Source organism: Aethina tumida, chromosome 3, assembly GCF_024364675.1.
Source record: "Aethina tumida isolate Nest 87 chromosome 3, icAetTumi1.1, whole genome shotgun sequence".
Classification (NCBI taxonomy): Eukaryota; Metazoa; Arthropoda; class Insecta; order Coleoptera; family Nitidulidae; genus Aethina; species Aethina tumida.
In genome coordinates this window covers 15360358-15385618 of record NC_065437.1, presented here as the reverse complement: position 1 = coordinate 15385618, position 25261 = coordinate 15360358, and the positions used below count along the sequence as shown (strand labels likewise).

General features: G+C 30.0%; 3 protein-coding genes across 3 annotated transcripts in view; 1 reads left to right on the top strand and 2 right to left on the bottom strand.

Moving 5' to 3' along the window:
- The window catches only part of LOC109600005 (disks large 1 tumor suppressor protein-like), a 29615-nt gene extending 13230 nt beyond the window's left edge, over positions 1-16385 (top strand). Inside the window, exon 2 of the mRNA XM_020016062.2 lies at positions 16246-16385. Within this exon, the coding sequence (XP_019871621.1) occupies positions 16246-16385 (140 nt within the window). The remainder of the gene's footprint in view (positions 1-16245) is intronic.
- A 1308-nt stretch (positions 16386-17693) lies between these two features.
- On the bottom strand, positions 17694-20153 carry LOC109599984 (odorant receptor 46a-like). Its single transcript, XM_020016040.1, has 5 exons — positions 19360-20153; positions 18649-18748; positions 18477-18581; positions 17802-17957; positions 17694-17750 (listed from the first exon to the last, which is right to left on the bottom strand). Exons 1-5 carry the CDS (start codon positions 20151-20153, stop codon positions 17694-17696), a joined length of 1212 nt encoding a protein of 403 aa, XP_019871599.1.
- Positions 20154-20964: 811 nt separating this feature from the next.
- LOC109600003 (uncharacterized) lies at positions 20965-22567 on the bottom strand. Its single transcript, XM_020016060.2, has 2 exons — positions 22443-22567; positions 20965-22381 (listed from the first exon to the last, which is right to left on the bottom strand). Exons 1-2 carry the CDS (start codon positions 22455-22457, stop codon positions 21080-21082), a joined length of 1317 nt encoding a protein of 438 aa, XP_019871619.1. The 5' UTR covers positions 22458-22567; the 3' UTR covers positions 20965-21079.
- Between the last annotated feature and the right edge of the window lie 2694 nt (positions 22568-25261).

Sequence of the window (25261 nt, the reverse complement as noted above, 5' to 3'; positions counted from 1 at the left end):
TTATGCCATATTTATTTTTTTATTAAAACGTGTTTCTTAGGCACATTGACTGTGTATATTTGTCATTTAAGTTAAGAATTTTCATTGCCTCTAAACCATCTTTTACAATGAATTTAATCATTATTGGATATTTATTTAATTTGTTGAAAAATGCCCAGAATTATATTTTTTTATTGCTGAATAATAATTGTTACACACCGCTTATTAACTTATTGAACAACTTACTATTTATTAAAAAATAAGTATTTATATTATAATTTACAAACAATATTTATATTTAAAATAAATATTAGCGTCCCGGCGGAAAAGTGGGATATCATCCCCATAAATAAATTTGTCGCGTCGAACTTTAAATGTAAATCGGGCAGTGAGAAAGTGTCGGCTGCAGGGAATAAAACTCCCGGTTTTTTTTTGCTTCGCAGCAAACTTTCGTCCTGTCAACTGGGAGTGATCGATCGCGTCGATTGATTTCATTACACATTGCCGCCCCGAAACAAGACTGCGTCGCGTCCATCAAGATTAATCAACCAGAAAATATTCATTTCAATTACACCAATTAAACGACGGCAGAAATTCCATGAAAAATTATAATTCATTAATATTTCGATTTTACATTTCGCCGCGTCGGCGTTTCACTTTAAACTCGTGATTAATTGCGGCGTTTTGAACGAATAAAAAAAAAGGCAGCAACTCGAAGTAATAAAAGGGGTACACTTTTGCACATGAAATGATTTATTAAGGTTTCTTTTAACGGCAGCTGCCAAATTTATCGTAATTATTAGCCTTCTTATACTGAAAGCAATTACTCACTGAAAAAAAAAAGCGGAGGCGCAATATTTCTCCGTAAAGTTCTAAAATCGTGAAACATTAAATACTCACTTATGTTGCCTCTATGGGGGATGGTGGTGAAATATTAATGAAATAATTTTCTCTCACAATATGACTCCGCTTCACTTAAAAAGCTCGAGAGTGCTTTTGTACTTAAATTACGTAATTTTATGAGCAATGAAACTTTATTAAATGACCTTCGTGCGCTGTTTGTAGCCTGGAAAGTGCGCTTTCTGCTTAATCCACGATGGATTTCAGGCCAGAACTATTTCCAATCTGCGGAATTAATTTTGGCCTCATTAAACGTGTAATGGACCAATATCAATATTACAATTTCCACTGGAGGATTCCTTTGTGCCGGCTAAACTTTGTTTTCGTCGATTTTACTTAATTGGCAAAAGGTTTCACAAACTCTACAATAAGTCCATCTATTTTTTTATTTATAACGTTGATTGGTCGAACAATCTGGAGGCAACATCGTAAAAGAAACCAATTCGATGGTCATCACACAGAACGAAATATGTTTGTTCAACGTCTTCCTGTGGGGTTAATCATCGAAACACATTTTCTATGATTCATTCAACCTCGGATAATAATAAATCACGTATTATTGGATATTGATTTGTCAAAATGCGGAACTGCGTAATCGATTTACCAAATGAAATCAGTTTATTTTATTGATATCGTCTATAAAAAGCTTTGTTTCTATGTGATATTTTTGTTTCTACGGATTTTTTCCATTTTAATTCGAATTGTTTGTTTAAAAATGCGTTTAATGTTCATTATTGTTTCGTAATTGCGTAACATTTTTCATAGATTCTGATTTTATTTTCAAATTCGATTCATTTTTAATCTATTTTTTTGATTAGGGTCTTTAATGAGAATTTTAATGAATTTTTCATATTAATTCTTAATATGTGAATATAAAAATAAATTTTTAACTTATATATTTAAAAACAATTACTATAATCATGTAATAATATTTAAAGTATCTAGAAAAACTTGAGAATCCAGGAATCTAAAAATTTCGAGTATTTCAAAAATATTCAGAATATCAGAAATCTTAACAATTTAAGGAATCTCAATAAAGAATTTAAAGATTTTGAAAAATATGTAAAAACTGAAAAATAATAATAATAATAAAACAATATGATGAAGTTGCAGAATAATTTTTAGAGAATATAAGTTTTAACAATGTGAAAAGTGCAAAAAATGATGAAATATTCAATATTATTAGTTCTGGTTAATCAAATCTCAATTTTAAAAGTCTATTTTTATTGAATTCATTGGAAATTTCAAGTGCAATTTATTTTAACTTTTACACCACGTTTGGGCTAACTTATTGTGTTATATAAAATTAAACAAATAAAAATATAAAAAATATTTATTATTTATATTGTTATTATAGTTTTTAATATACATTTCAAACTTTTTTATTGCTGAATTTAATTAAAATTATTTTCTAAAATATAAAATTATGACAAAATTAATAAATATAGGTCAAAAACTATATATTACAAGGTTTATTTCACAGAAAACTGTTTAAATATGTGTTATTAGTCTTTCCAGTTAATAAATTTTCAAATATTTTAAAAGTTTCTATTTTTATTATTGAATTTATTGGAAATTTCAATTACATTTTAATTTATAATAAATAGCATTTGCACAATGTTTGAGCTAACTTATTTTATTACCATAATTTCAGTAAAAAATTAAATAAATATAAATAAAAATTTAAAAAATATCGATTGCTTATATTTTTATTATAGTTTTTAATATACTTTTTAAACTATTACATTGCTAAATTTAGCTAAAATCATTTTCTAAAATATAAAACTATTAAATCATTAATAAATAAATATTAATCAAAAACTAGATTTTACAAGATATAAAAACTATTTAAATTTGAATTATTGGTCTTTCTAGTTAACTAATTCTCATATATTCTAAAAGTTTCGATTTTTATTATTGAATTTAATGGAAATTTCGATTACAATTTAAATTAAGATTTAAATTCTTTAATATATTTTATAAATTTAAAGAAAATAAACTAAACAAAGAGTTATGAATCAATCAATTTTAAAAGTAGATTCTAAATATAATAATACATATAAATAATATAATAAAAATTATAAGTAAAGAAATTTCAGAAATCTTTAGAATAGGAGGAATCTTGGCAAGAAAGTGTATCTAATAAATTATAATAAATAAAATTTAAATTATTTGATTATTCTATTACTTAATTGGAAAATATTTTAATTATAAACGTTTAGATTTTGAATATTAATAGTGCTGTAGTGGAACGGACTAAATATAATATCATCACGCAAAAATTCAATGAAAACGAAAGCTCGCAACTAATATTATATTTCCTTGATTTCCATGCATAAAAAAACGAACCCGCTCGTACCATAACGTAAGAAATATGCATCAAACGTAACAAATCTAGTTGTTATATAGTTTTCGAGGCATTCCTGCGCAGCACAATCTGATACAAGAATATTACGTAAAGCGATAAAGCATGTTAGCGATGTAATCTATGAGCTTTCCAGGCTACGCGATAGTAAAATTTCATTTTGCGCTGCTATAATCTCTTCACTAGAATAAACGTTATGGATATAGTGCGCACATTTTACCACATCGCCTTATTTAAATAACCCGATAACATTTAAAACGGCATATTTCCAATTTGTGCCGAAGAATTATTGTTGTTTTAAGTCCGCATTATCTACAGAAATAAGGTCGCCACTTTTTCCAATTAATCGCCCCCGTTTCGCCTCTAATAACCGAAACCTATCTGCGAAGACGCAATCTGGATAATCCCGCTGGAGAACGAAATGCGCTTCCAGATAAAGTGTAAAAAACATTGCTCCGCGTCGCTCTTATGGAATTATGTGTCAACGTTTTGATTCTGTGAGCCATGATTTTTGAATAATCGTCGAGATTATGAATAACTGCTCTTTTCGCATCCGTTTATCCATAACAAAGACTTAATGCCGGTAACATCTTTCGAGGGCTCCAAGTCCTTTATTTTAATGAAGTCCTTAAGTAGCAGCTTAGCTTGCACCAGCTAGTTCTCAGGATAATTAATTATTACTATTACGCAAACGTCAGCGTAAGCACAGCCTCTAATGTAATTTAGGCCGGCCAGAACTAATTAAGATGAGTGTTCTAATGGTGAGGTCCATTGTATCTCGGGTAACATCTTAATGGTTTTTATTATCATCGTCCCCAATATTGTTTCGATTTTAACCCGTTTAACTGCGTGGGATGAAGCAATAGTCGGAATTGATCGAGTGGAAGTTCCGTTGGGTGAATTCTGCAGAATCATGTTGAGATTTTAATTATTTATTATGAAAACTAATTTGAAACGGTAACTTATATTGGCGTCGCTGCAGGAAATTAAATATAAAATTTTGTATTAGTTCTTCCGTGCTCTTAATAAACCTTGCAGCAGTTTTATTGTTGGAAGTTTCGAAAGTCATAAGCCCTACAAGGAAAGGGGTAAAAGGGTAAGTGTTTGTTACGAAACTTCCCAGTCTACTTGACCGTTGTGGAGTGCGACAGCGTCAATTACGTCGTCCAAAGGACACGCGAAATGGAAATAAACTTCTTCGTATTATAATTCTTTCGCTAATCAACTTCAAGTGTGTTCCTTATGAAACGTACCACTTTAAAACTAGTTGCAATACCGAAGTTTAATTTTCAGAAAACTAAAGGTTAAAAAGTGACACTAGAGTCGTACTTGTCTGACTAAAATAATTATATTTGTAGAAGAATGATTTTTTAAATAATTATTTGTTTAATCATTTTATTATTATTTTAAAAAATCTAAAGGATAAAAGATATAAAAGATTGCCTAAAAACTGAATTTTAAGAATATTTTAGAAACTTAGATTCTTTAGATTCTGTAGATGTTTTAGACTCTTTAGATTCTTTAGATTCTTTAGATTCTTTAGATTCTTTAGATTCTTTAGATTCTTTAGATTCTTTAGATTCTTTAGATTCTTTAGATTCTTTAGATTCTTTAGATTCCTTAGATTCTTTAGATTCTTTAGATTCTTTAGATTCTTTAGATTCTTTAGATTCTTTAGATTCTTTAGATTCTTTAGATTCTTTAGATTCTTTAGATTCTTTAGATTCTTTAGATTCTTTAGATTCTTTAGATTCTTTAGATTCTTTAGATTCTTTAGATTCTTTAGATTCTTTAGATTCTTTAGATTCTTTAGATTCTTTAGATTCTTTAGATTCTTTAGATTCTTTAGATTCTTTAGATTCTTTAGATTCTTTAGATTCTTTAGATTCTTTAGATTCTTTAGATTCTTTAGATTCTTTAGATTCTTTAGATTCTTTAGATTCTTTAGATTCTTTAGATTCTTTAGATTCTTTAGATTCTTTAGATTCTTTAGATTCTTTAGATTCTTTAGATTCTTTAGATTCTTTAGATTCTTTAGATTCTTTAGATTCTTTAGATTCTTTAGATTCTTTAGATTCTTTAGATTCTTTAGATTCTTTAGATTCTTTAGATTCTTTAGATTCTTTAGATTCTTTAGATTCTTTAGATTCTTTAGATTCTTTAGATTCTTTAGATTCTTTAGATTCTTTAGATTCTTTAGATTCTTTAGATTCTTTAGATTCTTTAGATTCTTTAGATTCTTTAGATTCTTTAGATTCTTTAGATTCTTTAGATTCTTTAGATTCTTTAGATTCTTTAGATTCTTTAGATTCTTTAGATTCTTTAGATTCTTTAGATTCTTTAGATTCTTTAGATTCTTTAGATTCTTTAGATTCTTTAGATTCTTTAGATTCTTTAGATTCTTTAGATTCTTTAGATTCTTTAGATTCTTTAGATTCTTTAGATTCTTTAGATTCTTTAGATTCTTTAGATTCTTTAGATTCTTTAGATTCTTTAGATTCTTTAGATTCTTTAGATTCTTTAGATTCTTTAGATTCTTTAGATTCTTTAGATTCTTTAGATTCTTTAGATTCTTTAGATTCTTTAGATTCTTTAGATTCTTTAGATTCTTTAGATTCTTTAGATTCTTTAGATTCTTTAGGTTCTTTAGGTTCTTTAGGTTCTTTAGGTTCTTTAGATTCTTTAGATTCTTTAGATTCTTTAGATTCTTTAGATTCTTTAGATTCTTTAGATTCTTTAGATTCTTTAGATTCTTTAGATTCTTTAGATTCTTTAGATTCTTTAGATTCTTTAGATTCTTTAGATTCTTTAGATTCTTTAGATTCTTTAGATTCTTTAGATTCTTTAGATTCTTTAGATTCTTTAGATTCTTTAGATTCTTTAGATTCTTTAGATTCTTTAGATTCTTTAGATTCTTTAGATTCTTTAGATTCTTTAGATTCTTTAGATTCTTTAGATTCTTTAGATTCTTTAGATTCTTTAGATTCTTTAGATTCTTTAGATTCTTTAGATTCTTTAGATTCTTTAGATTCTTTAGATTCTTTAGATTCTTTAGATTCTTTAGATTCTTTAGATTCTTTAGATTCTTTAGATTCTTTAGATTCTTTAGATTCTTTAGATTCTTTAGATTCTTTAGATTCTTTAGATTCTTTAGTTTCTTTAGATTCTTTAGATTCTTTTCTTTAGATTCTTTAGATTCTTTAGATTTTGAAATAATGATCTTAAAAATTGATCGAAAGTGATATACAGAATTTGAAAAACTTGTATGTAATGTAATTAATGGGATTAATTTAAGGGATATAAAAAATATATAAAATATAAGAAATACAAGATATTAAACAATCTAAATTATACAAGTAATATAAACAAAAGAAAACTAAACAATCCTAAAAATTAAATAAAAAATAAAAAGAATATATATATATATAGTTTCTGTGTTAAAAAATATATTATGTAAGTAGTAGTCTAAAAGTTAAAAAAAAAATAAAATATTAAAAAAATATATCTAAATTATTGGTCCAAAGTATGAATATTGTTTAATTATTTTGATGTTAGGTAAAATATAGGTCAAATTTTCAATCCATTCTTTTTACTAAATATTTTATTATAAAGTAAAAAATAAATAGATTTTATGGATGAATTTTATTGATTGTTCAGTTAATCGACCATACATGTTTTCCTCTAATCCCACGCTCTCAATTTCCAACAAAAATATTAAATATTGTCGACATTATCTAAATCAATTTTCAATTAAACCGCTCTCGTTAAATAAACAGGCGATCATACGTGACTTTAAGGACGTCTGAAAGCTGAAACTTTTTAATTAAAGTCGCATTTTATTAATTTAATAAAGAAACTGAAAAAAAGTCACCTTGTTGCGGGAACTAGTAAAAAGCCGGTGTTTAATTAAATTTAATCTTAAAAGCTTTAGCAATGGCAATACGTTGGACTAAACCATGCTTTACCCCTCTTTTATTTTCATCTAGTTTTCCCTTCAACAGAATTTAATTTCGCGAATTTATCAGTTGATTGATAAAACCGAAACAATGACCAGTAAAAAAAGCAACGTTCGAATTAATTTAAGCGATTTAATATGTGTGTACGGTGTATCGTCAATTTAGCGCGTTGATTAAATTAATATTGTTCAGCATGTGAGCGTTTGGTACACGTCAAACGTTTGACTGGGAGTCGGGTTTAATCTTGCACATTGAAAATGACTAATATGATTTCGAATGGATGAGAAATTCACATCTCGTTAAATCCATTTTGACCTACATTACACCAGTAAGTGGATTTGATTTTCGGACGTACCGACACTAGATTTAGTTTACCATTTGCTCGAATTCGTTCCAGAACGTGGAGGTCTCTTCCTATCTGTTCGTCAAGAATGTGTGTTCTTTCGGCTTATACCTCCCTTATCCTAGGAAACTTTAAAGCGATAAGATAAAATTTTATGTTGCGGATTCCTTCTTCAAACGTATTACAGGAAAATGTTTCATAAACTCCACTAGTTTATGAGGCACGAAAGGATGAAAAGATAATAAACTTCACGCAGAACAAACTCTGGATCATAATTTGGTCCAATTTCAACGCCCAAAGTCGAATTGATTAAACGATTAAAAGCGGTTGTGTAAATAATCGAAATGAATTTATCAGCGACAGTTTCCAAGATGCCGATTCATCCAGGACAGATATTTCATGGCGGTTTAGCGAGCGTGTGCCATTCATCTTTGGTCGGTCCCCGAGGTCCCACAAAACACTACGTGGCGGAATATGTGATAAACGAAATCCTAAATCGGACTCGCAGGGCCGCATCCTGCTACGGTCCGGAGTTCGGGTGGTCCGGATTTAATTCAGATATAATTTATGATTTTCATACATTTTTGTTATCTTGATTTCGGTGCTCGGTGTCTCGCAACTTTCTCTCGGGTCACGGCATTACTGCCGCTCCTTTGTTTAAATAAGGATAGATTTATTATTTAATTATTTCCAAAATAATGAATGCCACTAAAAATCTAAATTATTTTAAGAGTGAAAGTCATTAAGAATAAGAAATGCCGAATAAAAAAAAGGAATTTAAAGACCTCATTAATTTTTTAATTGCTTTAAACACTTCTAAAAAGTTGAAATAAAAATAGTTGAGGTTTTCAACACTTATTATATATTTATGTAGATCAACTTTAGAAATTTTCATTTGCCTTTATAAAAGTGTACGTTTAAATAAATAACCATATTATTGTCAGTTATGCTGTATGTTAGATAACAACAATATGGCAATACAATACATTTAACCTTCCTTTATTTAGTGAGTTTATTCAAATTTGACATCGATTTTCCGATCAATTTCATCTCAAAGGTTGTCAATTGGATTGAGATGTAGGTTTTGTGGTAGAAATAACATTACACATATTCTTTGGGAAACGAACCATTCTTTAACTAACTTGGATATGTGTTTTAGATTGTTATCTTGCTGGAAGGTCCACCTTAAACTCATGTTATCTTCGGCATATAGAAGCATATTATTCTCCAGATACTCCTCCACTAGGCTTCACAGTAGTTCTAGTGTACTTGGAATTATACCTTTCATTAATTGCTTTTGTTAACCATGAAATACTATCAGATTTGAAAAATTGGAACCGACTTTCATCGGAAAATAAAATTGTTTTTCATTGTCTCTTCATCTGTCCAGTTTACATGTCCTCTTGCAAAAAGTTTCGTTGGGCAATTTTCTTCAAAAATGAAGGGCTTCTTTGCTAATTTTCTAGCATAGAGACCAGTTTCTTCTAGTCTTCATTTTATGGTACTCACTGACTTCATTTATTTCTTGATTTATGCAGGATGCGATGCAAGCATTTTTATTTTTCTGTCCACGGATTTGTTAGTCTTATTAGTCCTTGTACTCCTTCTGTTAACATTGGAAATCATCCTTAAAATGATCGATTTGTTTAAATTTAAGTTGGCTACAATTTTATTCTGCTTTTTACCATTCGATAAAAGGACACAGGCATTTTTAGCTTTAAGGAACGATGTTGGACAAATAAATTATAAAATCAACTGTGTTAAATATACGGTTTCGTTGCTTTATTTATGAACCGTTCTCGAAATAAACAGTTATATAATATCCATGTAAAATGCTCCAAATATGATCTGCACTTTAGAGCATTCTACAATGCCCTAAAAATATATTAGAATGTATCGGAATTAGTAAATTCTTGAAAATGTTGAATTAAAAACTAAGTTTAATTAAACGAAGTAGCATTTCAAGTATTTGCCCACAATTTGCAATAATATTCCTGAATTTGGAATATCCAGATAGACTCCAAATCTTGTCGGGCACGTTTTATTATGTATTCGCTGATCTTGATGAATTTGCACTCCGACAGAAACGTCAATCTTGGCAGATTCAAATCAACTAACGTATTTATTCAGCTAAACCACGTTTCCACATCAATTTCCAGTATATTAGGATCGCATTTCAACATTTCATCGACTTGTTTTTATTGCCCCCGCCCAATTATAATAATTAACTTAACAGTAACATAACAGATACATAATTAAAATCGTCTGCGCGAATTAATTTCTAAAGCTGTTTTACATAAATCCGGATTATTGCATTTAATCCTGACAAAAAGTTTCAAAGGATTTCGAAAGCAGTGCAGTTGCAAAAAAAAAATCCGAGCTCATTAAACACACTAGTCCCGGATATCCGGGAAGCTTTTTACAGTAGAGAAGGGTTTGAAGAGTTTGGAAAGCGTGCCCGTATAACGTAACAAACTTTTGGGTCTGATATGCAATGAAATTGTTTACATCTGTATCTGTAAGTTCAGGTGAGTTTCCACACATTTGAGAGCGTCAGGAAATGTATAGAAATGCATAGTTTCTTTAGAATTGTAAGAAAAATGTTTGTGAATGTTATAATAAATTGTTTCCCGTATGATACATAAAACAAAACATCAAAACAATAAAATAACAAATAAATGCGCTCAAAGAAGAAAGGAATTTGCAATTGTAAACAGAATGTCATAAAATGTTTCTAAATCATTTATCTGGAATTGTAATTTAGTGAAACTCGTTTCTAAGGGAACTAAATTTAATAATACATTTCTTTAAAGATGTATATTTATTTGCTCTATGTACACAGTGATAGACGACATATAATTCTGTTTGGGCAACATTTTGAAACGGTTTATAAAATAAAACTTAAATTTTTATGTAATAATAATATACTACACAACCTTTGAAATGCGGTGGAGAAAACGGTACAATTTGGGGTTCCTTTTCTTGGCCTGGTATAGGACGATTACAGAGATATCATGAGAGATATAACGTTACTCCAACGATAATATACCAGTTACAAGAATTCTACGCATTTCAGTGACTCGATGTATGGGTCCAAATTTGTTTAAATTTGGTTATAAGATTCTGTTGAGTTTGGCGATTGGCAACGTTAAATACAATTGAAAACTTATGGAGCGACTCGATTAAAACACAAAAAAACATAAATTTAAATGAATTGTAGTTAATAATTAAAGGATCACAGAATTTAATTTCACACGACAATTGGCGATACCTTGAACCTATGACTCGCTGCTTGCAGGGGGTTACAATGAATAAAGGGTACTGAACAGTACATATTTAAAACATTTTAATTAACACATTATATACGGTAGTTGAAAAAAGTGTGGGCTATATATTTACATGTTACAAATGTTACTTAATGTTTTCCCCAATCTGTTGCAAATCAAATTTCCTGCAAATCGTTTCATTAATCACAATGATTATTATATTCAAAAGTTTTAATTTTTTTTTAATAAAATATTAGTTTGGTCTACAATGAACAAAGGGTACTGAACAAAGTATTAAAAAATTTTTAATTAATAAATTATATGCAGTGATGAAAGTATGGGCTATATATTTACATGTTACAAATGTTACTTAATGTTTTCCCCAATCTGTTGCAAATCCAATATCCTGTAAATCGTTTCATTAATCACAATAATAACTATATTCAAAAGTTTTAATTTCTTTTAATAAAAAAATTAGTTTCGTCTACAATGTACAAAGGGTACTGAACAAAGTATTTAAAAAATTTTAATTAACAAATTATATACAGTGGTGGAAAAAACTATGGGCTATATATCTACATGTTACAAATGTTACTTAATGTTTTCCCCAATCTATTGCAAATCAAATTTCCTGCAAATCGTTTCATTAATCACAATGATTATTATATTCAAAAGTTTTAATTTTTTTTAATAAAAAATTAGTTTGGTCTGGAAAAAATATGGAATATTTTATTAAAATTCATAATTCAAGTATTTCAATATTTTGTGATGTAAATGAAGTAGCATGTCTCTTCCTCGGCAAATGGAGTATGTCCTCGTATTGAAAACGATCCATTTTACCCTCCATTTGAATCAAAAGTTCAACTTTGTATCCAGAAAAGCATTCCCTCACCATAATGCTTCCGCCATCATGTTTAGACGTAGGAATTTGGTATTTAAAATGATATCGTGTCTCTCGTCGTCCCACAAAGTCAAAAAACATATCCGATAAAAAACATAATATATCGGACGGTAAACACAACTAGCGAATTTCTAAAAATTTCCCTACTTTAATCCACCACTGTATATATAATTTATTGAATTATATTGAATTTTTATTTATACTATTTATATTACCAATTACAATGTCAATTGATTTTATTTAAGATTTAAATTAAGTAGAAATTATTTTGATTTAGGTACAAAATGGACAATTGTAGAATTTAATTTAAGTAGAAATTATTTTGATTTAAGTGATAAATGGATAATTGTAGAAAGAATAGAGTGTAATTATCTATATATATAAATAAAATTGGAGTGCCTGTTTGTAATATTGAAATAACGTTTTATACTACATGCATATGAATATAAATACGGTACATACACCAAAATAACATTTTTTACAATTTTTGTCTCTCCGTCTGTCTGTTTGTTCCGGCTAATTATAAATAAAATATAAAATATTTTAGATTTAATTAGAGGTATAAATTTCAAACTTGTACTGTAATTATTCATCATGTCATTAAATTTTTAACTTAAAATATGTTAAAAATGTGAGTAAGGTTTTTTATTATTATTAGCCATGTAAAATTGCATTAACGTTGATGACATAAAAAACGGATAACCAGAAAAAAATCTAATTATGCTGAGATGTTCTACTTCAAGATAGTAGTTTTCAATAATTTCTATATTTAAAACTAAAATTTTATACCTTTTAACTGTGTTGAATATTCAAAGAGAATTAGTGTTTAAAGGAAAAAAAAATGTAAAATTTATACAACAAAACCCCGTATTTTTACCGCACAATAAATTACAAATGTACATAATCCGAATGTGAGCTTTAAACCTGAACGACCTCGTTATTTATTCATCATATGTACCAAGATCTAACCGAACTCGCTTATAACTTCTTCCTTTTCGAAACCGGTACTAATTTAAAATTTCATGCGCATCGCGCGAATGAAATGCTTATTGATAGCGGAAATTCTTTCCAACTTTGCAAACACCATAAAGACTTCGCGTTAGATAAAACAGTCTTTGTATGCGCACCCCGTAAACGAACACAATGGCTTTTTTTCGTTCGCGAAATTGTGTGCAGTCAAATTGAAAAGATGCAAAGTCGAAAGAATCACATGCATATTTCTCAAATTTTCAAAGGCGGTTAGTTATGCGGAATATCGGTTTGTTGTTTTAATTACGCAAAAATGAACGAAATCATAAATCATACGGGGGAGAGTTTCCAGACCGAAACGCAATTAAATTGTTTGCATGTGCGACTTATCCAGTCGCACAGGTAAGTTATTAAGTAAAATATCAGTGTCTGGATTATTGCGGCGCATTCCTGGCTAGATAGCGGGATGCATCAAGGATTTTACGTTACGTATTTGTCGCATAATAACGGGGGCATAAAACATTTTATAATGCTATGTATGTGCGGTTACTGCTCCGCCAGGTTATGAAGTTTCTTTGTAAATGGACCGATATTACGTCGCGACGCTGTATTAAGGTTGAATTGCATCCGGTACACAGTTTTCCCTCATTACACTATCACATAAATAAAACTCTTCAGTAGTAATATATTTTTAAATTTCATATGAAAGGAATCTTGGGACCTGAAGGAATCAAAAAGATACAGTTACTTATAATTATATTTTACTGAGGAATATAATTAATTTAGTAAATTTTATTAATCTTAAAATATTATGAATTAACAGGAAATAATTAAAAAATTAAAACCAATTTACATATTACATTTTTAAATATTTCTGAAACGAGATTAAAACGAAAAGATTTAAAAACATAATTGAAAAAGATCTTTCTAGAATTTTAAGAATTTTTCACTCATACACTACCACATAAATAAAACTTTTTAGTCGTTATATGAAAGGAATATTGGGATCTGAAAGAATCACAAATATAGAGTAACTTAATCAATTTAAGGAATATAATTAGTTTAATCAATTTTATTACTCTAAAAATATTAAATTATTTAAATTATTTCAAATATTATATTATTTAAAATAAGAGAACTAAAAAAACTAAATGAATATTTAAGAAGAATTTAATATTGAGGAGTAAGAAATCAAAATTTTAAGAATTTTTGAGAATTTAAAATATATAAATCTGGGGATTTTTACAACGTAATAAGAATAAAGAATTAAAATATTATAAAAATTAAAAAATTTATATAGAATCAGAGGAAATAAGACAATATATAGATTAAAAATCTTTTATCTCATTACACTACATCATAAATTCATCTCTTCAATGGTAATATATTATTAACTTTTATATCGGAGTAATCTTGGTAACTGAAGGAATCATAAATATACAGTAAGTTAATGAATTTAAAGAATGTAATTGCTTTAATTAATTTTATAAATCTAAAAATATTAAAGAATAAAAAAAATAGTCAGAACTAATTTAATGTATATAAACATATTTCAATAAATTATAAAATTTAAAATAAACAGTATCAAAACAACATAAACACAAATTTAAAGAATTTAATATTGAGTAGTAAAAATCATAATCTTAAGTTTACCAATTTATATATTATATTTTTAAATATATTATTTCTGAAACGAGATAATTAAAACGAGAAGATTTAAAAACATAATTGAAAAAGAACTTTTCTCTCATAAACTACCACATAAGTAAAACTCTTTAGTCGTAATATATTGTTATATGAAAGGAATATTGGGAGCTGAAAGAATCACAAATATAGAGTAACTTAATCAATTTAAGGAATATAATTAGTTTAATCAATTTTGTTACTCTAAAAATATTAAATTATTTAAATTATTTCAAAAATTAGATTATTTAAAATATGAAGAATTAAAAAAAAAACTAAATGAATATTTAAGAAGAATTTAATATTGAGAAGTAAGAACCCAAAATTTCAAGAAATTTTGAGATTTCAATATATATAAGTCAGAGGATTTTTACAACGAAATAAGAATAAAGAATTAAAATACTATAAAAATTAAAGAATTTATATAGAATCGGAGGAAATAAGACAATCTATAGATTAAAAATCTCTTCAATGGTAATATATTATTAATTTTTATATCAGCGTAATCTTGGGAAGTGAAGGAATCATAAATATACAATACTTAACAAAGTATTTAAAAATTTTTAATTAACAAATTATATACTGTGATGGAAAAAAGTATGCATGTTACAAATGTTACTTAATGTTTCCCCCAATCTGTTGCAAATCTGGACAAATCTTATTTCCTGCAAATCGTTTCATTAATCACATGATCATTATATTCAAAAGTTTTATTTTTTTTTTTTAATTAAAAAATTAGTTTGGTCTAGAAAAAATATGGAATATTTTATTAAAATTCTTAATTCAAATAATAACTGAATAACTGAAGGAATATAAATATCAAGTTAATCAATTTAAACAATCTAATTGCTTTACTCAATTTTATTAATCTAGAAATATTCCAAAAATTAGAACATTAGAAGTATTAAAACAATATAAACAAAAATTTAAGGAATTTAATATTGTGTAGTAAAAATCATAAATTTTAAGGAATTTTCCAAATTTAGAATTTTGAGAATTACTCATTAATGCACATAAATATATTTCAGAAATTAGATAAAGTAGTAATAAAACAAAATTTCAAAATTTAGGGAATTTTCAAAATATATTTTTTCGAATTTAAAGAACATACATAAAAAATTAAAAAAAAAAAATAAAATGTAATAAAGAGTTAAAATAATATAAAAAATTAAAGAATTTAAATAAAAGGAATAGAATTACAAGAATTAAGTAATTAAGTTGAAGAAATATAAAGAAAATAAGTAATGTATATTTCATATTTTTATATAATGTAAGAAAACACCCCGTTTAAAATTTAATATTCAAGGTGCAGTTAAACACCGTTATTAAAATGAAACAGCACGCCTCATGTGCGAAACGGCGGTGCATGAACCTGATATTATTGTATAGAAACATAGTTAATCAATAGAGTTACCAGAAAGGGGAATATTTCCAAAGTAAATTATGCCACCCACGCAATAACGTATGCAGGAAAAAACACCTCCACATACATACAACAAAATGAACCGAATATTCCCAACGCAACACGAATTTTATGTTCTTTTTTCTTTTCCACGCGCATTTACTGCCCAAATATATGAGAACCGGTGGAGTAAGGAAGCAATAAAAAATTACTCGCAAGGTTGAAATACACCGGAATTCTTTTTAGTTAATTTGTGAACGGGCGGTAATGAATAAAAGGGTTCTAACAGTGAAATTAATTCGAAAACGGAACAATTTGGGTCGTTGAATATGTAACAGCACAAGCAAAATTAGGGAATTAATAAAAACATTTTAATACGCGTTAATGCCCGATGTTTATGAGCGAAAAACAACGGAGCTGCTCATCCGCCTGTGAATTTTCAAAGAAAAGGACCGCAATAAAACGAAATCTGTTTTTGCAGAGGCCCACCGGGCGCTGGAACTTCTCGAGGACTATCACTCGAAGCTCATCAAGCCGCAGGACAGACAGCTGCGGCTGGCGATCGAGCGCGTTATCAGGATCTTCAAGAGCCGCCTCTTCCAGGCCCTGCTAGGTAAGTAAGCGACCCGCTTGTTTTTTATATGTGCATGTTTATAAATCGATGCGCCGTTTTGTTTTTGCCCCGCATCCCACGCCGTTTCTAAGTGTTTGTGTGGAAGGGATGAATTGATATTATCTGTGGCAAGGACGAATTGTTCTGTTTTGTCGGTTCCGTATGGAAAAGATTAACATTAAATGCGGGAAAAGGAAAATTAAATGGTGGCTTTCATGTTATTAAATTTTTCATAATAATTCGGTTAATAAATGTTGAAATAATTCATTTGAATTTTACTGAATTTTGTACAATAGAGAGAATTAAATGTACAGATCCTTTTAATCCCACATTAAAAAAAAAAAAAAATAAATTTCCGAAATTATTTGAATAAAAAAAAAATAGCTAAAAACTGGAGTGCACTTCTGGGTTGGGCCCGTAACCGTAAATAAATGAACATCGACTTATATTTTATTTAGTCGGATGCTTTGCGTAAATGGTTAAAGCAGTGGAAAATAAGACCAGGAGGATTGAGGAATCTGAAAGCAAATAAAAAGAGGATACCGCCGTGTCTCATGAATATTACAAGATTTACGTCCGTAAGGATCGTACGGCGATAATGTGATGAAACCAACCGGGCACAGTTCCGACATCTGGAAGCGAGTCGTAAAGAATAATAAATTTGGGTTTGTATTGTGAAATTTTATTAATCTGTCTAAGATCGGACACAATTACGACACGAGTTGTTTACGTTCAGATTTCCATTTATGAATAAAACAAAACTATTGCACACTGTTTTGAATCTGATTAAATCGAACATTTCCATGTGAAAATGATTATTGAAATGAAATGGGAAACTGCTCTCTGAAAGCAGAAACTAATTTCTGTTTCGGAGTGTTTATTCAGCGATTAAGTTTATATAATATGCATTAATCATAATTATTATGTACAGTACTGGAAAAAAGTATGTAATATGATTCCCCGTATGTCTCTCTATTGAAAACAATTCATTTTACCCTCCACTTGAATCAAGGGACTAACTTTGGATCGAGAAATGCATTCCCAACCATAATGGTTCCGCCACCATGTTTAACCGTATAAATTTAGTATTTAAAATAAATGATTATTTTAATCAAAGATTATTATACATTTAAACACATTTAACTTTTATGTGATAATTATAGTTTTAAAAACAAATTTAAAGATAAAAAGTAATGTGCTCTCGTAATCACAAGGGTGCCATTAAAATTTCTCTTCATTACATAACACCTGCAGAAAACGAAGTTGCAAAGCGAGACAATACGTTTTCATCCGGCGAAATTATGCATGCGACCCTATTATTGGCTGTGCATGTGGTTCAGCACCGCGAAATAGGACCAAGAAGACTTTAGTATCTGGAAAACACCGTATAAAGTTCACGTTCTTGCATACATTGGAAAACTTACGCCCAGGAACGTCGGCAGTGATAACACGAAGAAACCTCCTGCGTACAGTTTCAAACTGAACTGAGAACGGGTCATGAAGAATAGCAAATTGCGCCTGAACTGCATCGGAAAATTCGTCCAATCGCATGTGTATGCTGATGTGGTTATTTCCATGCTCTGCAACATACGGGATCATGCCTTTGTTATACGGTTTTATCAGTTTGATGGAGGGCTTTTCTGGAGGTATTCGCATGAGGAAAACAGTCAATCTCTTTGTTTGTTTGGTTCCGATTCAATTATTCAAGCTGCGTGATTACTTGCAAATCAATAAATGACACAAATAGGAAACAGTGGACAAATTTGTTTGTTCACTCCTTTGAATCTTATTCTAAATCCGTTTATTAATTAATGAAATATATTAAAACGACAAAAAAGAAATATTACTATGGAACTGTTTGGTTGTAATAATGATACTGACACATTCCGGAATGCAAACAGTGAACAGGAGTTGAGGTTTTCGCCAACAGGATGTATTATCATGTGACCTATGTCATGTCATATCAGACATTTCCGTGGACAATTACGTATTGGCTTATGCACATGTATAAATGTGATTTAGTGTTTGATTTATTGGATGCATTGTTGAATTTTTAAAAACGTAATTCATCGTTTCTGTTCAGAAATGAAAATACTTACGTTAATGATTACTTCGTTACCGAAATAGCACCACAAAAATACTTCCATCAACATGCAAATTTGGTAAATCATCATCGATAAAAATTCTAAGCTGGCAACGGGAACCTATAACAAAAAAATAAATGTAATTAAACATAGGTAAACAGAAAAAAAATACGAAATTACAATTTACCAGGGTTAATTTAAATAGGGTAACACAAATGATGAGCATGCTGACCACGAATTGGGCCATTATGCATCCGGTGAATATTTTCGTGAAATCGTCTGCAAAGCTATTAACAAAATAAATTAGTTCCAATTAGTTCCAAGGAGAATTTTTAGGTTAATTAATTGCATCGATTCAAGATACAAGTTTTTAATTATATCTGGGCTAATTCTGTTGGAAGTTTCAAGTATTTTTTCATCTAATTTTTTATATATAAACGAAAAATTTAATAATAAATATTTTTATTTTATAATTTTTATTTTTATTATTCTCTTAAAATATGACATTTTAATATTCAAATTCTATCAAATATAATAATTTATCTAATTAAAAGTATTTTAAATATATAATAATATGAAAAATTCTTAAAAAACAAAAAAACAAATATTATATTCAAGAATTTTTCAAGTTTTCACCGATGTCTGTCTTATTCGTGTATTGACATTCGATTTGTTTTTTTTTCGAAAATTCTAAGACCTAAATATATAAGAATTTTCAATAAACCGAGATTCACAAAAATAGTCAATTTCTTAAAATTATTCCATACTTTTGACCACCAGTGTAAGTACGTATTTAATACTCCTTCATAATTAATAATTACTAATTCTTTTTATATATTCTTTCTTAATAATATACTCATTAAAATATTTATACATATAAAATAAATCATATACTTACTTAAGAATATATCTGTGGTGATTGACCAATTCACGAAGGTACACTTCAATTTCCTCGTTAAAGTTTCTCCTTCCATTATTCTCCTTAACTCTCCTTTCACATATCTCTTTAGCTTTAGCCAAAGAGTCATTCAAGATCTCCAATTGACAAGATACGAAAAATATTAACATAGCAATTAGAGTGTCCAAACTAATGTTAATCACCGCGTTAAACGTGGATCCGCACACTTGGTACAAGTAAATTAATTCGAATACCGGACTATAATCAGTCCTGAAGGGAAACCAACCGCTTAACGGCAATTCAACCTCCGTTTTGCCACTGTCCACAAACGGGAATACCGCCCAAAGTCCGCACGTTGCAATTCCCAGATAAACGAAACACTTTGCTATTTTTTTGGAAAGGGATATTCTCTCCGTCAGCATTTGTCGTTGATTCAATGTTCGGGGTTCGAACGCCTTCATATTGAGTCTGAGAATCATGTCCCAAAGTAAATCGTTGTACTGAGTGATGCTGAAAAATTTGAAGAACTGGACGAAATGCGTCAGGAACAAGAACGACGCTTGTGTCATTTCTTCAACGTCTCCGAACACTACAACAATATTGGCAAATTCCGTAGACATGTAAAGTATGAAGAATAGTCCAACAAAAAATACAATAGATGCTTTATACCCGATATCGTACTTGGACCTTTTCTCAGGACGAAGAAATCCGGTAAACATAATAATATTGAGGCTGTAGCTAATCATTTCCCTCAAATCTAAATCAGGTATAATTGAGTTCTCCACCAATTCCATCGCTAATCAAATCAGGACTGTGCCGACAATTTCTTTAAATGAATGCAAATACCCGAGCGGACTCAATTTATATCCGACTTAATTTATGAATCCATAATAAATTTAACCGGCTTCTCCAGATTAATGGAAAATAGTAATTAGGTTTTGATATAATAACATATTTCGGTCTAGTTATTTTGTTAATTATTGGTTTATGGAGATACCGAGCAATCAACCCCCCGAAACATATTCAAAATTAATCCCAGGTAATAACGACTTAGAACAATTAATTTCTGTTAATTATTTATTGATGTATTGTTAAATGTCTCATGTTTCCTTTAATGACAACGGTCTGTTTTAAATAGGTGTGGTCCAATTTAAATTTAACTTAGTTGAACTGGTTTAATTTTTTTTTTGATTTGTGAAAGTAAAATGTGTTAGAAAGAAATTTCTCTGTCTTAAGACGATTATTCATGAAATTTCATTTAATTGCTTCTGCGGATGTAACGTTCTTAATTTAATAAGTTAAGAGATGCTAATAGGTCATAAAACAATCCAGATAAATTACCATAATTTAGTGACGTCACATAAATTTATGAAATGTGACTAAGAAATTTTGTTTGTAATATTATACATATTTATGCAGCTTTTTCTATTTTGAATAAATTCAATATTATGTAGAAAGTGATTTACATATTCGTCGCGGAAAATATTAGTATGGACTAATAAGAAACATGTCACTTTCACTAACGATGAGCTAATCTGATAATAAATTATTTTATAAGAAAATTTCTGATTTCATTAATTTCGAAATAATCAAAAAAACATACTGTACATTTGATAAAATTTTTATTACTTATACAACAAATAACAAGTACAGAATGACATGAAATATGAAGACTAGAATGATATTAAATTAAGTCATGACTGTGATGCACCTTGGCACTTTACCATGGGTGATGGTGGTGGTCATCGAAATGGGCATGGCTGCCGCCGCTGATGTAGGAGCCGTGACCGCTGGCGTATCCGCCACCGAAACCACCTCCCAAACCGCCGAGTGCAAGACCTCCGTGGAGACCTGAACCGCCGCCGATGAGACCTCCACCGATTGCGCCACCGTGGCCGCCGCCGAATCCACCGCCGAATCCGCCACCGAGTCCGCCGCCGAGTCCGCCGCCGAATCCGCCGCCGAATCCGCTACCGAAACCTCCGCCGAGACCTCCGCCAAGACCGCCTCCAATGGAGCCGACGCCGGCACTGATTCCTACGTGAGAGTCGCTGTGTACTTGGACTGGTACTGGTACTTTGACTTCGACTTTAGTTGGGACGGATACTGGGTATGGTTTAGGCACAACAACTGGGTATGGTTTGTTAACAGTTACATGTACGGGGGTTGGAACTTTAACGTAGACTGGTTTCTTTACGTGTACTGGAACTGGACGTGGTACAGGGACTGGGTATGGTTTCTTGACCAGTACTTTTACTGGAGTTGGTACTTCTACTTTGTATGGCCTTGGTACATCTACTGGTCTTGGTACTGGAACTGGGACGTTGTAAGGACGGTCTACTGGTACTGGGTAGGGTTGTGGTACTGGAATGGTAACTTGTTGTCTGTGACGGTGGACGATGTCGCCAGTGTTTACTACTGGACCACCTCCAACAACACCGCCGATACCACCGCCAATACCACCGCCGATGCCACCGCCAATACCACCTCCGATACCGCCGCCAAGACCACCGCCAAGACCACCGCCAAGACCGCTGCCAAAACCGCTGCCAAGTCCGCCGCCAATACCACCGCCAAGACCGCCGGCAGCACCGCCCAAGTCAGAGAATCCTCCTCCGATTCCGCCGCCGATTCCGGCGCCGTGTCCCAATCCACCTCCGATTCCTCCGCCGATTCCAGCACCGTGTCCAATTCCGCCGCCGAAGCCGCCTCCGATTCCACCAATGCCTCCTCCTAAGCCGGCTCCGCCGATGGCGCCTCCAAATTCGGGTCCGTGATGGTCATCGTGCAAAGAACCCCCGGAGATTCCGGCAGAAAGACCAATGTTGACTCCAGAGTGACCACCGCTGAAGTGCACAGTGTCGACAGATGGACCGCTGGCGAAGCTGCCGAGTCCAGGACCGGAAGCGTAACCGGTACCGTACGAGGACGAGGCGGCCGGTGGTGTAAGTGCCGTGCTCACTCCTCCGCCTAGCAAACCGCAGTTCGCTACAGAAACGAAAGCTAATAGCGAAGGCAACACCTGGAAATTTTAAATATTTTTATTAACTGTTCGATTAACAAGTTGAAAATAATTTACTTACCACAAATAACTTCATGATGCTTATGTGGATGAAGGAAAAAATGAAGTGATACTGTTCGGATCGTTTGGTTTGTCTTTTATAGGGAACCACACCTGAGGTCCACCAATACACTTTCACACGTTGGACATTCGATGGCCCACTCTCCAACGTTGCATCTCAATCTCATCTTCGCAACATTTTTTCAAATTATTTGTATAATTTTCTATTCTGTCATTGATTATTATAAAGGAAAACCTATATTTTTTACACCCTCTAAATTAAAAACCAGTACGTACTACTACTAATTTTTACTCTAAATGAAAGCTACTTTTAGTAACTTAGTAACTAGTAAAATAAATAGTACAAATTCATTAGATAATAGGAATTGTAAAGGAACAATTTTAATTAATTAAATTAACTTAAATAGTTAATAGTATCTTTTTTAATAATACACAAGAGCTACAGTTTTTAACATTATACAATATTTTACAGATTAATCAACATTTTAAGTGTTTGTTTATCAAATTGTCATTGAAAGAGTAATTGATTCCAATTTAATTTTTTTATTTTACCATCTAATCAACATACTTAGGATAAGTGTGTTGGTGTCAAATACAGTTAAAATCGCCGAAAATATGTATTATAATATATTTTAATTGATGCAGTTAGAACCGTCTCTGTAAATCTAATATATGCATATTTTGGGAGAGAGTAAATAAATTTACTGTCCCAAATATCTAATGTGCGGATATCTTTGCGGAAAAATGCTTTTTCAAAGAAACACATGTTATTGTGTTTTTTTTTTCAAATATAATCTGCCACTTTCTCTGATTACATTTCAGGGTAAACTATACAAAATCCTAAATTTCGGTGGTTATTACCCATTAACAAATTTCAAATTCATACTTTTATCTTCTTAACAAGTTACCAAACCCCATTGTTTCAATTAACACTTTGATTTGATATAATTAATTACATAATATACCTAAAGTCCATAATGAATAGTGACATCGACTAATTTTAGTTTGCAAAGTAGATCACAACTAGTTACGGAAACGAGTTGAGAAACATATTAACCTTTTAGTAACACCAATTTGCATACATAAACACCTAACATTTCATATTTTGACATAATTTGAGTCATTTACAATTAGAACAAAAGAATCAATTGTTTTTCTCTTACGTTGTATATGAGCAATACATAAATACTTTTTACCTGGATGATTCTTTTAAACATGTTTTTATAAGTATACATAAAACTTTTAAGTTATAATTGTAATATAATAACAATTTAAGTACATAAATCTATTATATATTATGAAATTTAACAATACTGTTTTACTATTTAATTATAACATTTAATACTAGGTATTTTTAATGACATTTGTATATATTTATGACACATAATCTCTCCAGGTTAAAACAAAGTTTTCCCACCGGTGCGTGCTGAAGAGTTTCATACGTAAAGCTGAATAATTTACCAGAAATTCCGATATGATATCTTATTGTATGTAACGCGCAGTAAATCAGTACTTGACTGAAACCCTTTCCCTTTCGGCGTGCGATTTTTTCGTTCACTTTCTCCGGTTTATTTATCGAGTCAATTCAGAAGCGCGATAAATTCCCACCGGTTATTTTGGTGCATCGGCTTTTGGGGCAACAATAGTGCAACGGACATTTGCATAACCAATAAACCGAACGGAGTAGATATTAAAACGAATATTTTTCAATATCAAGCTTTTTTCAATTTTCATATAAAATGTGCATTACGGTTTGATCAATATCCGGTCAATTTGTTGTGGAAACGAACAAAAATGTGGATTATTTCCGGTGAAATCATTAATTAATTTAATAGTATGACTACTACAAACATTTACTTTTTGTCTTATTAGACGGTAAAAATTTCTAATATTGTTTGAGTCACATTTAATCGACATAGATTATACGGACAAGTTCAAAACGGATTCAATTCCCTTTCAGATGAGAACGTATTTGGTAACTTGAATTCATTAATAAAATTATATAAGTGTTTAGAAATTATGTGACTTGATTACGAGCCTATCGGCCAAAACATCTTTTTCGGCAGAGATATAATTGTCTAGATGTGTTATGAATATTGATCGAATCGAAATGAAAATGGTGAAAACAAATTTTTACATCAGAATTACGTCATTCACATATGGTTTTTTGTATTTGGAATAGTATTTATCATTCTATTTTAGTTAATAAATTTAACTTTTTCTTTCTGTCTAATGTGTATCATGTTATTAAATATGTTATTAGAAATTATACCTATTAAAAATATTGTCACGTGACTTTTTTATTGTAACAAATTACTCATTTTTAACAGAGTTAATTAATATAAGAGGTTCGTCGTAGTTTCCATAACATAAAACATCATTAATTTAAAAAAAAAAAGTTTTAAATCAGTAAAAATGGTTTAAGTATAAAATGTTATACATTAAGTGAATTGTATCAGAAAATTTCAAGAGGCCACTTTATAAAAGTTAATTTATGAAACGAAGCCAATTTTGAAATAATTATGTTCGCATATATTTGCATAAAATTAAATAAATTTAGATGTAATCAAAAAACAGATGATTTGATATATTTCATTTACAGAAATCTTTTTTGACTATCGGTTTTTTAATAGTATTTTATAGGTGGTTAGGATATATAATTGTATTTGAAATATTTATCTAAATTTTAAGTATCAGAATACAGTGACTTTTAACTACACTTTTGGTTTTTGTTTTCTGTTTAATATTGATCACATTATTAATTAAATGAAAGAAAAATAACAAACAGAAATTATAAATATTATATATATATATATATAT